This window comes from Hyaena hyaena, unplaced genomic scaffold, assembly GCF_003009895.1.
Source record: "Hyaena hyaena isolate Hyena2069 unplaced genomic scaffold, ASM300989v1 scaffold_146, whole genome shotgun sequence".
Lineage (NCBI taxonomy): Eukaryota > Metazoa > Chordata > Mammalia > Carnivora > Hyaenidae > Hyaena > Hyaena hyaena.
Window position 1 is genome coordinate 378,072 of NW_024080778.1, and position 16,904 is coordinate 394,975.

General features: G+C 39.5%; 1 protein-coding gene across 3 annotated transcripts in view; it reads right to left on the reverse strand.

The window, feature by feature from the left end:
* The window catches only part of EGF (epidermal growth factor), a 101,412-nt gene that overhangs the window by 63,881 nt on the left and 20,627 nt on the right, over positions 1-16,904 (reverse strand). For all 3 annotated transcript variants that reach the window (XM_039238760.1, XM_039238759.1, XM_039238758.1), the window contains exons 2-5: positions 9,822-10,021; positions 7,207-7,388; positions 6,620-6,847; positions 5,670-5,872 (exon numbers count right to left, since the gene is read on the reverse strand). In XM_039238760.1, coding sequence (XP_039094691.1) covers positions 5,670-5,872; positions 6,620-6,847; positions 7,207-7,388; positions 9,822-10,021 — 813 coding nt within the window. The remainder of the gene's footprint in view (positions 1-5,669; positions 5,873-6,619; positions 6,848-7,206; positions 7,389-9,821; positions 10,022-16,904) is intronic.

A 16,904-nucleotide genomic window follows, 5' to 3' on the forward strand; every position in this document is an offset into this window, starting at 1 on the left:
CTCCAGAGTGTGACCTGGAACAATATATTGTGCCATTTCTGCAACTCAGCTTTTTAATCTATAAAACAGTAATAATAACCACATCTAGTTCGTAGGATTGTTCTGGAGATTAAATGAGATAGTATGGGTAAAGCCAGAGAAGATAATTCTTCACACACTCAATAATTATGACTCTTTTTATTCTTTCTTTCTTTTTTTTTTTTTTTTTTAAAGTAGTCTGCATGCCCAGCACAGAGCCCAATGCAGGGCTTGAGCTCATGACACTGAGATCAAGACCTGATCTAAGATTAAGAATCAGATGCTTAACCAACTGAGCCACCCAGTTGCCCCTATTTCTATTATTTCTAAGGATGATAAAGCCTGTGGCGTTGTCCTATTTTCTTTCCTACACAGCAGCACATGTGGCTCGCAAATATATTATTTCTGGCTCAAACCTCTTTCTTGAGATCTAGACCAATTCACAGAAAAAAGAAAAAAACACAAAGGCACAATGGGAATTAAGTGAGAAAATTGATTAAAACATTGGGAGTTTAGGGGCATCTAGGTGGCTCAGTCAGTTAAGCATCCGACTTCAGCTCAAGTCATAATCTTGCAATTCACAGCCCACATTGGGCTCCATACTGACACACTGCTTGGAGCATGGAACCTGCTTTGGATTCTGTGTCTCCCTCTTTCTCTGGCCCTCCCCTATTTGCTCTCTCTCTCTCTCTCTCTCAAAAATAAATAAACATATTAAAAAAATTAAAGCATTGGGAGTTTAGTTATAATAAACCAAAGGGAGCAGCCCCAGTGAAGGCTGTCTGTTGGATCAAGGGAACCTCTTTAAAACTTGTTGAGCATATCATTTCAGGGAGAGAGTGACAACGGGTATTCTTTCAATTTTTTTTCCCAACTATTGTTTATTTATTTACTTTTTTATAGAACAAATCTTGTATTTTCTGTTGTGGAATAGGCTACACAAAACATTTTGAGCGTATCTCTGGGCTTCTTGCTATTTCTTTTTTTTTTTTTCAACTATTATTTATCAAATGTCCTCTAGGCACTGAGAGTACAATGGAGAGGTGTCCTCCTGTCCTCATAGGAGTAAGAAAATTTAGGAAGAAGAAAATAAGTGCCAGGTGAGGGAAACCTGTTACTCTGCGAAAAGCTAACCGAGGCTCACCATGAGTGGATCAGGAAAGTTGTTTCTGAAAGGAGGAGTTTTGAGCTCTTTCTCAGAGAATGAGGAGAATGAGCCCGTGTGGAGAAGGAGAAAGCAGGTTTCCAGACATGCTGAAAGGCCTGGGGAAAGAGCAAGCATGTCTTGTGGGAGGAAATGAAACCTTTGAACATGGCTGCAGCACAGAATGTGATGCACGTAATAGCAAGAGATGAAGCTGAGAACCTTCTGTGAACAGCTATGAACAGGTTGAATTAAGAGACTAGACTTTTATTATTGGCAACAGAATTGTTGATCGGTTTTAACCAATGATTGGTCTCTGATTTCTTTTTTTTTTTATATATTTTTATTTATTTCTAGGAGAGAGAGAGAGAGAGAGACAGCGTGAGCAGGGGAGGGTCAGAGAGAGAGGGAGACAACAGACTCTGAAATAGGCTCCAGGCTCCGAGCTGGCAGTCAGCACAGAGCCCGATGCGGGGCTCGAACCCACGAACCGTGAGATCATGACCTAAGCGAAAGTCGGACGCTTAACGGACTAAGCCACCCAGGCGCCCCTGGTCTCTGATTTCTAAAGGGTTATGCTCCCTGCAGCATGGGAAAGAGAGGCAGGGGTACTGATGAAGCAGACATTAGGGATGGATTGCTGCCAAATAGCGCACAAGTGGTTCGATGGCAGGTGGGAGAACTATTGAGGGCTGGAGGTTGAGCTGATGGGGTAGGAGTGGGAAGGAGAGTAGAAAGGGTCACACTCAGATTTCTGCCTTGGGAGATGGAGGTGAGATGCCACTCATCAAGATAGGGTGATTTCCCTGGAGCCAGGGCAAAGGGAGGTTACAGTGCGTAGGTCAATTATTTCCTTTGTGCCTGAAGCTCATGCAAGGAATCCAAGTAGAAATGTTCAGAAGGCAGATAAATATATGGGCCTTAATCAGGAAACTTTCCACATGCCCATGGCAGGACCCTGAGCCCCGAGGGTGCAGACAGCAGGCAGGTGTGGCCCAGATGAGAGAACTGAGTGACCACTCTCAGGAAACTGCTCAGAAGCATCAGAAAACCAGCCTTATGGTGAAACCGTGGCTCTACTTTGTGGACTCGGGGATCAGCCATCAGCTGCAACCAGCTCCTCTATATAAGCTCTAAGCCACGGATTATCTAAACCAGCAAATTACTGTAGTCTTCCTTTTGAAGTGCTGTGGCCTTGCCCTTGGTTGGACAGTCTTCACTGGGGCTGCTCACTTTCATATGCTATGAATAAATCCCCAATGTTTTAAATCCATTTTCTCTGCAGTCCAACTCTCACTGTGCCTCAGTCTCTCTTTTTTTCTTATTGGTCTAGATATCAAGAAAGTGGTCTGGCTAGAAATAATAGATTCAGGAGTCAAGCGGGCTGCTGCATAGGAAATAAAACAGGAAAACTGTGTAGGTTGTACGGCCCTTGGAGACTAACAGTGCACTTAGCCAGATAAGTGGTTCTGGGGAATCACTTGGGAAAAAGACATCCCCTTTAATTTAATTTAACCTAGCCTGTCCAAATCATTTAACCCTGAAACTTTTTTGGCCCCCAAATAATCCCATAAAATCCCACAGAACTAGTGTTTTTTCTAAAGAACATGCTTTGATAAATGATAGCTTAGGCATTTGGCATGAGGTAAGTGTATTGATACCCTCATGTGTATAAATACTTACATTTTATGTAAAATAATAATATCAACCAGGTTACACGATTTTTCTCTTATCTCCCCATTGAAGTAATCTCACGACTAAATGTTCTGCAAACCAAAGTACTATTACCGTTCACCTGTTATAAGTCCACTATCCAGAAGAAACTAACCAGCCTCAAGAGTAGTATGTCTTTAAATGCGAAGGCACTTTGAGAACCTGATGGCAGCTCTATACCGTCTTCCTAGGGTGGGACAATTGCATGTTTTAGTCTGACCATACAATCAAGAGATTCACAGACCATAAGTCCCATGTAAAGAATTCCTCCTCTGCCAGGCACTAAAACAATTTACACCTATTTAATGATGGCTATAGTAACAGTGTTCTTGAAATCAAAAGTCCTTCACAATTGGAGTATACATGAAGCACAATATCTCCAATAAAGCCAATATGTCCAATGTCATCATCTTCTAGATTTCAGCTTAGCCTTAGCCCCGCAGCTGGCAGCGGCTTCTCAACCAAATGTTGTTATTGGCCAGATTGTTTGAAGCTGTTTTGTAATAAGTCATTATAGATTTTCTTCTGAAATTCATGCTTTCAATTATCGTATTTGACTTCCCTTGCAAAAAAAAGCTGAATAATAGTGAAGGATTCTGAAGAGTTAAAAAGTTTATGGTGGAAAGAACAATAAACTAACAGACTTAGCACCAGGATTTTTTTCCCTCAAAATCTATCATTAACAAGCTGTGTAATCTTGGAAAACTCACTCTACTTCTCCAGGCTTTAGATTTCTCAGTTATGAAATGAGTGATTGCTGACCTTTCTGTCTCACAGTGCTACTGTGACAAACCGATACAATAGTGTTCATGAAACTACTTAGGATACTATGAGGCTACACATAAATGTAAGAGATGCTGATGGACCTATCTATATAACTATTACGAATGACAATAATTAGTCACAGTAGTTGTTGGTTCTAATTTTGTTGCGAGTCATCAGCGCTTGGACAATGAATCCTATTTGAAGACAGCTTGAATTTCCCATGAAAGGAAATATCAGTTTCACCGTTCATGTGTGGAATATGGTCACCATGTCATTTATAACACTTCCACCAGGTTGTTGCTATTTAATGGTATACTCCAACCCACAGAAGAACTGTTTCCCACAACTTCTGCTTTGGAAATTCAAGTACATCAGTTTTCAAAAAATGACTTATCTGGGGCACCTGGGTGGCTCAGTTGGTTGAGTGTCTGATTCTTGGTTTCAGTTCAGGTCATGATCTCACAGCTCGTGACAGCGCTGATGGCGCTGAGCCTGCTTGGGATCCTCTGTCGCTTTCTCTCTCTGCTTCTCTCTCTCTCTCTCTCTCTCTCTCAAAAATAAATAAATACTTATAAAATAACTTATCTGACTAAACATTTTATCTTCTGGGATTTATTTTAGTCTTCGAATTCTTCATTACTTGCGTTAAAAGCATAGTCATTACACAAATTAAATTATAGTTTTAAGTTTTTAAAGAAGTCAGTTAAGAAGCACTTACACTATTAGTTACCTCCTTGAAGACATAAGTAATAATAATGTCAGTTGCCCTAGATTCTAGCCTCCCTTCAGCAATCTCGTGCCTGTTCTCCTGTTCAGTCTCCACAGCTCTCTTCAGGAGCTATGTCTAGGGCAGGAACAAACACATTTATATACTAATTGTGGCAGGGACTCACAGTCTCTACCATTTCCCACACTGTTACCAAACCCCAGTGGCAACCAACAGGTAGAAAGAAGAGAAAACAAACAATTCCACCTCGGCTTCAGAACCTCACAAGGCTAATTGGGGATAGGATTAAATATGTGTCAAAGCCTGCCTGAAATTAAGCTTTTACATATAGGAAATGTTAGTATAACATCATTTGCATGGTAGATAAGCCATACCGAGGAGCCTGCCTAAAAAAAGGATGTGCTGAAGAATTCAAACAGAGAAGACTGCATTTGAAAGCAGAAATTTGGGACTATGACTAGATTCAGTTAATCCACTCGCTTATTAATGTTATCTAAAATTCTTCATTTATAAATAAATCAATAACCACTGAATATAAGGTGGTTTGAATAAATTAATAATACATACGTACCAGACATGGTCCCTGCCTGCACGGCATTTATAATCAAGCAGGAGAGGAAATAAAGAAGAAAGCAAAGTAATATGTAACAATACCTCAGGATGAGTCCTATGAAGAGTGTACTGAGGAAAAAAATAAAGGTGGTGAGAGGTGGGGCCCTTGCCTCCTCTTGACTGGATGACCAGAGAAGGCCTACCTGAGGACATGATACTTAAGCTCAGAATTGAAAGGAATTCTGAGCAGAGAAAGGAGTGACTGCAAAAGTCTAGAGACATGAAGGGGATGGCACGTCGCAGCAACTACGGAAAGACTTGAGTCAGAGTCCAGTGAGGGGAGGAGGAGTGTTAGATCAGTTTCATCAAATATTGATCGCGCTGGTAAAATGTTACATTTCAGTCTACAGGCACAGGAAAGTTTTTGAAGGATTTGAAGCAAGGGAATTAGTGGATCAGATTAATTATTTAAGGGCAAGAGGGAAACAGAGAAAGATGAGTTGAGTGGCTACTAGTACAACAGGCCAGGCAAGAAATCCTGGTCGTTTGGACTACGGTGGTGGCAGTAGAGAGGAGAAATGGATATTTGAGATGTATTTAGGAGGTAGAATGGAAAGGATTTGGTGTTAGATGGGAAACCGGAGGTGAGGCAGTGGGAGAAATCAAGGATGGCCCCTAAGTGTCTGGCTTGAACAGGTGGACAGGTGGGGACTAAGTGCCAGACCCTGTTCAAGGTCAAAGATTACTCACCAGGTACCCAGGCATCATTCTCTGCCTTGGGCTGTAAGAGTGGATGCACCACTTTGATTCCACCAGGTGGTACAAATGATGGATTGAGGTTGATTCTAACCATATCCTTCCCAGTGTGTTTGTTAGCAATCCAAATTGTCTTCTTTTTCCATGTTGAATAGAAGATACGATCACCAAAAAGGGACATTGCAAACAAATTGTGCCTAAAAAAACAAAAACAAAAACAAAAGAAACACAAAGAATGACAGAACATTTCTTCCTGGGCTTATTCACATTTCACTTCATTTCAGTGTATTGACTACATTTTAATTACCCACCTTTTCAATTGTTTCCTATTTAGGTTTAGAAGCAGATGTTAAATTTAAATTTTTATTTATGTAGTCATAATCTGAATTAATGGGATATAATTCCTAGCTTAAACTTCATTGTCTTATTCTTTTGCTAATCAGCACTTAAGTGTGGTGAAAATACAATAGTGAAGAAAATAGGAATTGTATAATAGTGGATTCTGGTTATATCCATTTCACACTTGACTAATTTCTGCCTCTTGCCACAAGCGGGAGAGAGTCAGTTTCAGGCAAGATAGCAAATCAAATGAATCATAGGTGCTTCACAAATACATGACATAGTAATTCCAGAAAGAATAAACTGTAACCAACATGTGAGAACTCCCCAGATGCCAAAACTCTGTTAATTATTTTTATTTGCATTTCTTAATTAATTTTACTAAACTTCACAATAATTCCAAGAAACAGCTACTACTGTTATCCTCACATTAAAGGAAACTGAGAAGTTATGTAACCTTCTGGAAGTCACTTGTCCAATAAGTGGCAAATCTAGAACTGGTACTCAAGTCTTTTGGACTCCCCCGTCTGTGCTAAACCACCCCACCAGTTTAGCTGGACAAACTTCACACAGCAATTGTTCTTTACACCAAAAGCACAACTTACTGTGTAAGATGTTTGCTAAAATGTACAGAACCTCCATCATAATTACAGGAACAAATATAAGAATTGCTTCCGTCTCTATTGTACTGAATCCAAAAAAGCCGTTTATCAAGCACATCCAGTGACACGGCTGTTACTCTTTCTGATGTTTCTAATAGAATCCTCACTTCCGCACCATTGAGATCTGCTCTGTGGAGGCTGCCAGCCACCTCTGAAGCCCAAAATATAAACCTGAGAGGAAGCACATTACATAGACACGTAACTGAATGTAAAGTCACTTAAATGGTCACCGCTTTCAGTATTTCAGAGGCCCCCAGGATGAGTTTGACTATTTTGAATGAAACTCCAATTCAACAAATATTTATTGCCCTGCTGTGGAAATTCCATGTGATTCAAGTTAAAAAAGCAAGTGTGCTTCTAGAGCAGCAAATTACAGTAGAAACGAGCACTACCTGTACAGGGAGCCTGCCTTGGTTCAAATCCAGGCAGCCTTGTCAATGAGAAGGTCCTTTTGAGTTCAAAATATTATGATTCCAGGTATTATCATCAGAGTTTTGAAATACATTTCAGTGTCTGAAAAGAGCAGTTACCTTTCTACTGGATCAATTGCTACATTTGCAGGGTATTTTAAGGAGCTTAAGAGAACACGGGAGTTGTTTCCTTTCATGTCTGTTACTGTAATGGTTCCTTCCTGTTGATTTGACCAAATAAGTTCTTCATTTATCCAATTTATTGCCATTCCTGAAACATTTTTCTCTATATTGCATACTGTCTGTAAAATCAAATGTCAAAATATTAATATTTTCTCATTCACATCAATACTGTTTTTATCTTTGTGTAGAAAAATCTATTCTCTTAAGTACTTGTCATTTTTATGGGCTCACAAGACCTTAAAATATGGCACAGATCAGTGCCATTGTTTTGATGGAGCAATGTTAACCCTACCACATGAATGTTTCTGGGCATAGGATTTGTATTTTAGTTTTAAAGTAGGAAACTATCCTGTGCTTATTGAAATTAGGCAATCAACCATAATGTGCTAATATTTTCAACTATAATAACAGTGGAATTTCCATGCTATTTTAAAGACACTTTATCCATTTGCTAATGGAAGTTTCCATATCCTCACCTGAACCCAATTCTTTTTTTTAAAAAAAAAGTTAATGTTTTATTTATTTTTGAGAGAGAAAGAGACAGCTTGAGCAGGGGAGGGTCAGAGAGAGAGGAAGACACAGAATTGGAAGACAAGATCCAGGCTCTGAGCTGTCAGCACAGCCCAACGTGGGGCTCGAACCCACAAACCGTGAGATCATGACCTGAACTGAAGCTGGATGAGCCACTCAGGTGCCCCTCACCTGAACCCAATTCTAAGCTTTGTCAGATTCTAAAGATGTCCTTGACATTTGTGCAGAGCTTTAAAATAAATGAATTTCTCATTAGAGTCCCACTTTCACAGCCCCTCCTCTTCCATCAGGCCCCTCCTTTTGTACAAGTCCTCAGCGCCCTCACACTCCGACCCTATGGTCCAAAGGGAAGGGCTTCTCTTTATGCCCTTGGGTAGGAGAGCCCACAGAGAAAAATGCATGATAAAAATGACCAAACAAAAACCTCTGTTATCTCCTAATTCCAGAGCACACAGGTAAACCAGTCAGTCTTCCTGGGGGGTAGAGGGAGGGGGTGTGGAGAAGCCCTGGTGTGTGTGGTTGCAGATTTTCTGGGCTTGTAAATATTCCTACCATCACTGATTTCCAGCCAGTGACATGACATTACTGAACTTGGAATGGGCACAGATCAAACAATGTCACGAGCTTGTACTATTCCTATACCTCAGACAAAGTAATCTAGCCAATCCATCTAATCAGTTGCTAATATCTAGCTTACCCAGGTAAATTATATTTTAACAGGTGTCCTTTTTAAACAATGTTTTAATCCAAAGAAGGGAATACAATGGTGGATTTTAGGCATCAACTCAATCCTCTCCTAATGACTTGACACAAATTCACAACTGTTAAACTTTTTTTCCTAGCTTGTGACAGGAAACTCTCCAGATTTTGAGACTCAAGATTTTGAAACTATTCTTCTATGGATGGTTAGAGAATAATGAGTAGCCATCCTTGTTAAAGGTGACATTAGTAAGTATCAGAGACGTGATGAAAGAGATTAGCATTTAATTGAAGCTTTTAAGAATAACTGCAGGGAGAAAGGTTTGGTTTAAAGAAAAACAAACAAAACAATGAGCACTTTGTGTTGGGAATAAATGCTTAAGGTTTCTCCAGTCACGTGTCTCTATAATCCACTTCTCAGGAATCGAGAGAACATTCCTCCTGGGACTCATTTAAGGGCTCCATCAGTTACAGAGAAAGACTAAAGATCTTTTGTATGTACTTGAAGCAAAATACTCTATATCTGACACCTGCTTTATTATTCTTTGTTCCAGAGTGCAAACACCTTAAGAATCAAAAAAGGTTTCTCTCCTAAATATCAGGTGCTAAAACCCCATGACAGACATTTAGACAAAACAGGTTCCCAACTTCAGCACAACTGACATTTGCAGTCAGATAATTCCTTGTTGTGGGGGCCATCCTATGTATTTTATGTTTCATAGTATCCATGGCCTCTGCCCACTAGAAATGCTAGTAGTACATTCTCCCTCTTTCCCAATCCAGGTATGAAAACCAAAAATGTTTCCAGACATTGCCAAATATCCCCTGAGGGGCAAAATTGCCTTCAGCTGAGAACCACTGGAACCAGTCATATAAATAATCTGGACTTCATAAACTTACATATTTTCAAAATTACCGTCACATCCTGATTCTTTTGGTGGCTTCTGAATATCCTTGTCATGTTTATGGGCTTGTTTAGTAACATGCCACAGATACAGATTAAATAAATATCTATGGGGTGCCTGGGTGGCTCAGTCAGTTAAGCATCCCACTCTTACTTTCCCTCATGACCTCATGGTTCATGAGTTCGAGCCCTGCTTCGGGCTGTGCACCAACAGCATGGGGCCTGCTTGGCATTCTCTCTCTCCTCTCTCTGTCTCTCTCCTCCAAAATAAATAAATGAGCTTTAAAGTAAGTAAATAAATATCTACAAATGCCAGAAACATTTGAATTGGAATATAATTTCCATTCATCTATACATTGCAAATTAACTATACAGCCTATACAGAAATCCCTCAAATATTTCGGGAAATGTACTTTACCTCTTGCCTTGTCCCATTCAGAAAAACTCTTTGTAAAAGTTGTCTTTCTAGATCTACCCAATAGAGTCTTTCCTTATTGTAATGAAAATCCATGATCACTGATAGGCCAGCATCTGCCACCAATGGCTCGTAATTAGTTCCTTCCAGGTCAATCCTAAAGATACTGCCTCCATGGGAGAAAATTAAGAAGGGTGCAGGACCTGTGTGGGAAGAAAGAAATTTTCAGGATTTTATATGATTTACACGAAATATTTCCGTATGACAGCTAATACAAGTAGACTTAATTCTTAATTACTGGCTTTATATTTTAAATGAAGACAATTGTATAGAGAACAAGTTCCTGTAGATATTCCTACTTAATTTTATAAATCATCTTCTTCACAAGTTGATGATAAGAAATGAACATCGCCCAATTGTGAAAAAAGAACTATTTGAAGAGAAAACCACTTTCTGCTCTGATCTACCTAATGCCATTTTATGTTAAAAAAGAAATCACCTGTTTTCTATTGTGGCTAGGGTATGAAGGTAACTTTTAATTATGTAAATTGGAAATAATAGTACAGATATTATCATTTTTGAAATGGAGCCCACCTCCTCTTCTTACCTTATGAACAGAAAGAACCTCAGGGTAATGTCATAGCAATGTCAGGGTAATGACACAGAAGATGATGGAAAGAAAAGGTCTCAAGTGGAACCAGGGAAAACTGAAATGCCTCCCTGCGAACACTCTGAGATGCCTTGTCCTCGTTAGCATGGCCACATACAGTCCAGCACGCCCAGTTAAATCTGAATTGCGTGTATATTGCATGGGACATATTTCCACTAAAAAATTATTTCACTGTTTACCTGAAATTCAAAATTAACTAGTTGCCCTATATTTTTATCTGCTAAATTTGGGTGATAGACCTCACTGGATTTTTTATTCCTGCACAGCCTTGCCCGGAACCCTAACGCTATCGTCTCCTGTTCTAGGTGATGCCACTTTCTCTCTCAGACTCCCAAGTATTCAACACCTGCTTGGGGAACCTGATACCTCTCTTTGGAAACCTGAGCACATATTATCGGCTGACTCTGCACAGAGCTTGTCTTTGATGCTTCAAGATGATGCCAGAGAATAGCTTCATCTCCTACAGCCAGATTAGTTGCCTCGGTCTCTTCTGCCTGAGCGCGAGAAGGCTCCTTCAGCCCTGCCTTTAGTTAATTTCAGAACCTCTGGGATGAGTGGGGGATTGGAGATGAATGCTAACATATTGTTGCCCCTCTACCAGGTTCATATTATTCTCACATATTATTCACACTATATCCACATAAGACTTTAATACCTTAATGTGACATAGTAAATGTGTTCATTGTTCTAGAGATTAAATGAAATGATGGATTAACATCCTCTTACTCAGGAATTGTGATCTATAGTCAGAAAACATTAACTCCACCTTAGAGGACACCGGGATAGATACAAGAGGAAAGAAGAGCTACAAGATCATGAGAGTTTAAAACTGGTGCCCATGAGAGTCTAAGAGAACTAGCTCATCACTCTTCCCATATCTTTGCCACAACAGAAGACCCCTGAACAGATACGGAGGAGAGCCCCCTTCCTATTGCCACTGCAGCTGTGGAAGCAGAGGTATCGTGGAAGAAACGGGAAGAGGGCTGGACTGAGACCTAGGAGGCCTTGTTTTTAGTCCTGGCACCATACCTTCCCTGCACAGGACCTCCCTGCTGCACCAGAGGATTATTGAGGAAAGAAATGAAATTTTAGATGGGAACGTATTTTATTAATTATGGAACACTACACAAATATGATTTGCCATTGCCAATTCCCATAACCAAGGTCTCATATATAGGTTTGTGCCACTGTTCGGGTTTGAAGCCCTGGAAGAGAATATTGGTGTAACTCCTCTCTCCTACAGCAATGTGTCCTGGAGGAAAAGAAAGCATAGCAAAAGGCATCCTAGACTCACAGCTACTGATCTGTGGGCCTGTGGTTTTATTGCTAGGAGTCTTCTCTTTGAAATGTGTATCATGTATTCTCTATAAACTGAATAAATGTGCCCAACACATATTACTAATTTTCTTATGCACTGATACTTGATGCACGAATGATCCAGTTATTCATTCAATAAAACTTTTATTTATTTAAAAGTATTACTAAATGGAGGCATCTGGCTGGCTCAGTCAGAAGAGCATATGACTCTTGATCTTAGGGTCATAAGTGTGAGTCCCATGTTGGGTATAGAGGTTATAAAAAAATAAATAAAACTTAAAAAAAAACAAATAGGAGCATCTGGATGGCTCAGTTGGTTGGGCATCTGATTTCAGCTCAGGTCATGACCTCTTGGTTCGTGAGTTAAGCCCAGTGTTGGGTTCTGTGCTGACTGCTTGGAGCTTGGAGCCTGCTTCAGATCTGTGTCTCCCTCTCTCTCTGCCCCTCCCCTATTCACACTCTGTCTCTCTCATTCTCAAACAAAAATAAATATTTAAAAAAAATTTTTTTAACAAATACTGAATGGGAAGTTTCCAGGTTTAAGAAAAAGGAAAGAAAAGGTACTCTAAACATTTAATTTTATTTTTTTAATTTTTATTTATTTTTGAAAGAGAGAGAGATAGAGACAGCTTGAGCAGGGGAGGGTCAGAGAGAGAGGGAGGCACAGAATCTGAAGCAGGCTCCAACCTCTGAGCCAGCCGTCAGCACAGAGCCCACCACAGGGCTCGAACCCACAAACCATGAAATCGTGACCTGAGCTGAAGTCGGACGATTAACGAACTGAGCCACCCAGGCGCCCTGAAACATTTTAGACAGAATATAGCACAATGCTTTGTAGATAATAAGTACTCAAAATTTTTGAATAAAAAGTAATAAAGAAATAATTGTATTTTGCTTATTTGTCTGGCTTTTATCAAAGGAACAAAGCCAAAGACACCAGCAGATCTATCAAACTCATAAAAGCAGAGCCAATTTTACAGTGGTTATTTTAGCAATAGCAATAATAATAATAACAATAATAATAACAACAACAACAAACTTCCACATCTTGATCTCATTTATCCTTAATACAACACCAGGAGCTAGATGGGCCAGATATTACAATGAATAAATCAAAGAGAAAAGAGAAATCTGAAGAATACTTAGATCCATAAAACATAAACCATCACATTAACTAACTTTTCAAAAAATATAAAATATTGACTACAGTACTACATATGAGTTAATGAATTTACTCTTCAGATTTTTTCCCCATTCACTGGTGAATCATAGATAGCATCCTCTTAGAATTAAAAGCATCCTAAACATTAGCTAATTCAGTGTTTCCTAAAATTATTGTTCAAAAGAATCAGAGTGGGGCGTGTGTGTGTTTTGCAGATCCCTTCCTTTGAGATTCCAATTTAGTAGGACTGGGCTGAGGGCTAGACAATCCAGATACATCTTGGTGACCTGGAAATCACAGATCTAGTTCAGATGAAGAAATTCAATGATGCTTCCCAAAGGCCACCACTAGTTGGTGCTGAGCTGGATTTAGCAGCCGGATTTTGGCCTCTTCCCTGCCTTGGTCTGGGTTGTCATATGTCAAGACAGTACAATCTTCATTTTGCTTATGTAACTGATTTTAGTTTCACTTCCCTCAAAATATGGTTCATTTCCCCCCCTACTCTGTTGGCATCATTTTGTGTAACCCTAGGGCCTGGGTGAGTATTTGTCGACATAAAATAAATGTAATAGGATTCTTTTAAAAATGAAAGACTTTGAGAATAAGGCTTGGTGAAATAGTCCTTCTGTATTGCTACAGGAAATGATAACTAAGTTAGGGTTTTTCAGACCTGTCAAAGACTGTCACCATCAGTGTGTGGGACAATCTGTGGATCTGAATGTCAGCAGAGTGTGCATGTTGGAACTGCTGAACTCTCCTGTGGCAAAACCTATGGCGTTTATTCAGGGCGCCGTTCAGTGAGAGGGAAGTGCACAGAAAATCAAACATCACTTCTAAGGAATGGAAACCCAAAGACAGCAAACTGGTCACAGCAAATCAATTGGAACCTCTCACTTCTCAGCCTGGGGATTAGCAGGGGATCTGCAGAAATTACAAAGACGGCCAGAATGCTCGGAGCATCCTGGAGATTTTCATTAGGGACTCCAAGAGCAGGTTCAGACATCAATTAGGAAAAGCAGGGTTTGATTGAAGTGAGTGCCAGAAACAGTATTTCATAGCATGCCCTTCCTTCACCTCCTCTATGCGGTGGGAGCGGCCCCACACAGGTAAATGAGAAAAGAAGCCAAGGTGTTCTGCCCCCTGGGGGCAAAGACTCACAGGACCTAGTTAACACATAAATGATCCTGGCAACCAGATTAACAGAAAATCCTAATCTTCTCTCAGGCAGACAAGCGTCCTGCTCTAAATCTGGAGACAGACTGAGGGTTTACAGGACAGATAGTGAAAAGGAAGCTCTGGACCTTCAGGATTCAACAACACCATGCAAAAAGAATGTCGAATTAAACTGATGGACCTGGTGATATAAGCAAGCTTGACACCTCTCACTGCTCCTACCATAAACCCCTAAGAAAAGTCATTTTCTTACTGGCTCTCGAGGGGCTAATTTGAGGGGTAACTTGGGTTTTATGAAGTGCAGAAAGTTTTATTTCACTTTTAAAAGACTATCCCCATCTGTTTTGGTGGACAATCATAGCTTTCGTCTCAGCTTATTCATTAGCGTCAAAATTCAAGGCAGGTGAGAGAGAAACCAAGTGACCCAGAAATAATACATCCAGAAAGGGGAACCAGAGAGGTGAATTTAAATCTTAAACCCGAAAGACAAGCCCGAAGGATCAATTTTGCTTCCTGAAAATGCGAATGAAGTTTGCCAACCTAGTCCCAGAGTGGTGGTAGACATGCCTCATCTAAAGCAGAAAATAGCCCATACCTAACCCTCAGCCCGATTCTCATTGTAGACCTTAAGAGGTCTACTCTCAGGTTCTCGGGATAGTAACTGAGATGAGAGGTTAGGACTTCTCACTCTTTAATGTGCCATTACACTTTTTGATACTCTAAGGAGGCAGGTGGTGAATACCACCAACAATAGCCAACATCTTGGGTATTTTCTTTTAGGGTAGCACATTGAATGTATTGTTTCATTTGATTGAATAACACCAGTAGGTAGGCTCTCAGCATTTTCATTGTACAAAAAGAAACTGAAGTTAACTTGCCATAGTCACGTGGCCAATAAGTAACAGATTGAAATTATTTATAAATGATAAAGCCATGTGTTTCTGATCACAGAGTCTAGCTTTCAAACATCATGCTGAACTACTTCTCTCTAACTGAATTCAACAAGAACTCTTACTGGTTAGGGTCTCATAGTTCAACTGTGTCACAAAACCCACTATGGGAAAGACCGCTCTAGGCATGTTCACCCTGAGGCAAGATTCTCTGCATGCACGTTCCAGGAACTGATTAGAAAATGTGTCCCTTTAACGCAGGAGCCAAGAATATACAATAGAGAAAAGACAGTCTCCTCAATAAATGGTGTTGGGAAAACTGGACAGCTACCATGCAAAAGAATGAAAATACACTACTATTTATACCACACACAAAAATTAACTCAAAATAGAAAGACTTGAATGGAAGACCTGGAACCACAAAATTCCTAGAAGAAAACATAGGTGCTAAGTTCCTTAACATTGATCTTAGTGCCATCTTCGCAATCTGACTCCAAAGGCAAGAGTAACAAAACAAAAAAACAAAAAAACAAAAAAACAAAACAAAAAAAACAAATGGGACTACATCAAATTAACAGCTTCTGCACAGCAAAGAAAACCATCATCAGATGATAAGGCAACCCAGTGAATGGGAGAAGATATTTGCAAACCATTTATCTGATAAGGTATAAATATACAAAATATATAGAGAACATCTACAACTCAAAAACAACAACAACAAAAAAAGTCCTATTTAAAAATTGGGAGAGAGGCACCTGGGTGGCTCAGTTTGAGTGTCTGACTTTGGCTCAGGTCATGATCTCACATTTTGTGAGTTCAAGCACTGTGTCAGGCTCTGTGCTGGCAGCTTAAGCCTAGAGCCTGCTTTGGATTCTGTGTCTCTGTCTCTTTCTGCCCCTTTCCCACTCACGATCTGTCCCCCTCCACCATAAATAAACATTAAAAAAATAAGGACAGAATCTGAGTCTACATTTCTCCAAACAAGACATAAATATGGCCAATAGACACAAAAAAAATATGCTCAACATCAGTAATTCCTAGGGAAATGGAAATCAAAGCCATGACATAACACCTTACACCTGTCAGAATAGCTATTATCAAAAAGAGAAGGAATAGCAAATATAACAAGTCTTGGTGAGGATGTGAAGAAAAGAGAAACTTCATACACTGTTTGTGGGATTGTAAACTGGAGCAGTCACTATAAAAACCAATATGCAGATTCCTCAAAAAACTAAGAACTACCACATGAATCAGCTATTCCATTTCCGGGTATTTATCTAAATAATACAAAAACACTAATTCAAAAGATATGTGCACCCCTATGGTCACTGTAGCATTATTTACAATAGCCAATACATGAAAACAAACTGAGTGTCCATCAATCTATGAATGGATAAAGACATGGTACATATATTTATACATATTGGAATATTACGCAGCCATAAAAATGAATTCTTGCCATTTGTGACAGCATAGGTGGACCTAAAGGGTATTATGCCAAGCAAAATAAGTCAGACAAAGAAAAATGAACACCGTATGATTTTCCACCTATGTGAAAGAGATAAATTACAAAAAAGAAACTAAACAAATACACAAACAAAATAAAACAAACTAAAAATACAGAGAACAGACTAGTGGTTACCAGAGGAGAAGGGGGTCAACTGTATGTGATGGATGGTAATTAGATTTATGGTGATGATCACTTTTCATTGTATACAGATGTCAAATTATAAAGCTGTATACCTGAAAATTATATAATAATAATAATAATAATAATAATAATGAGTAAAAAGAAATGGGTCCCTTTAAATGGATATTTAATGGAATTAATGGATATAATTCCATCACCTGGATAGCTGTACATCTAAGTTTAT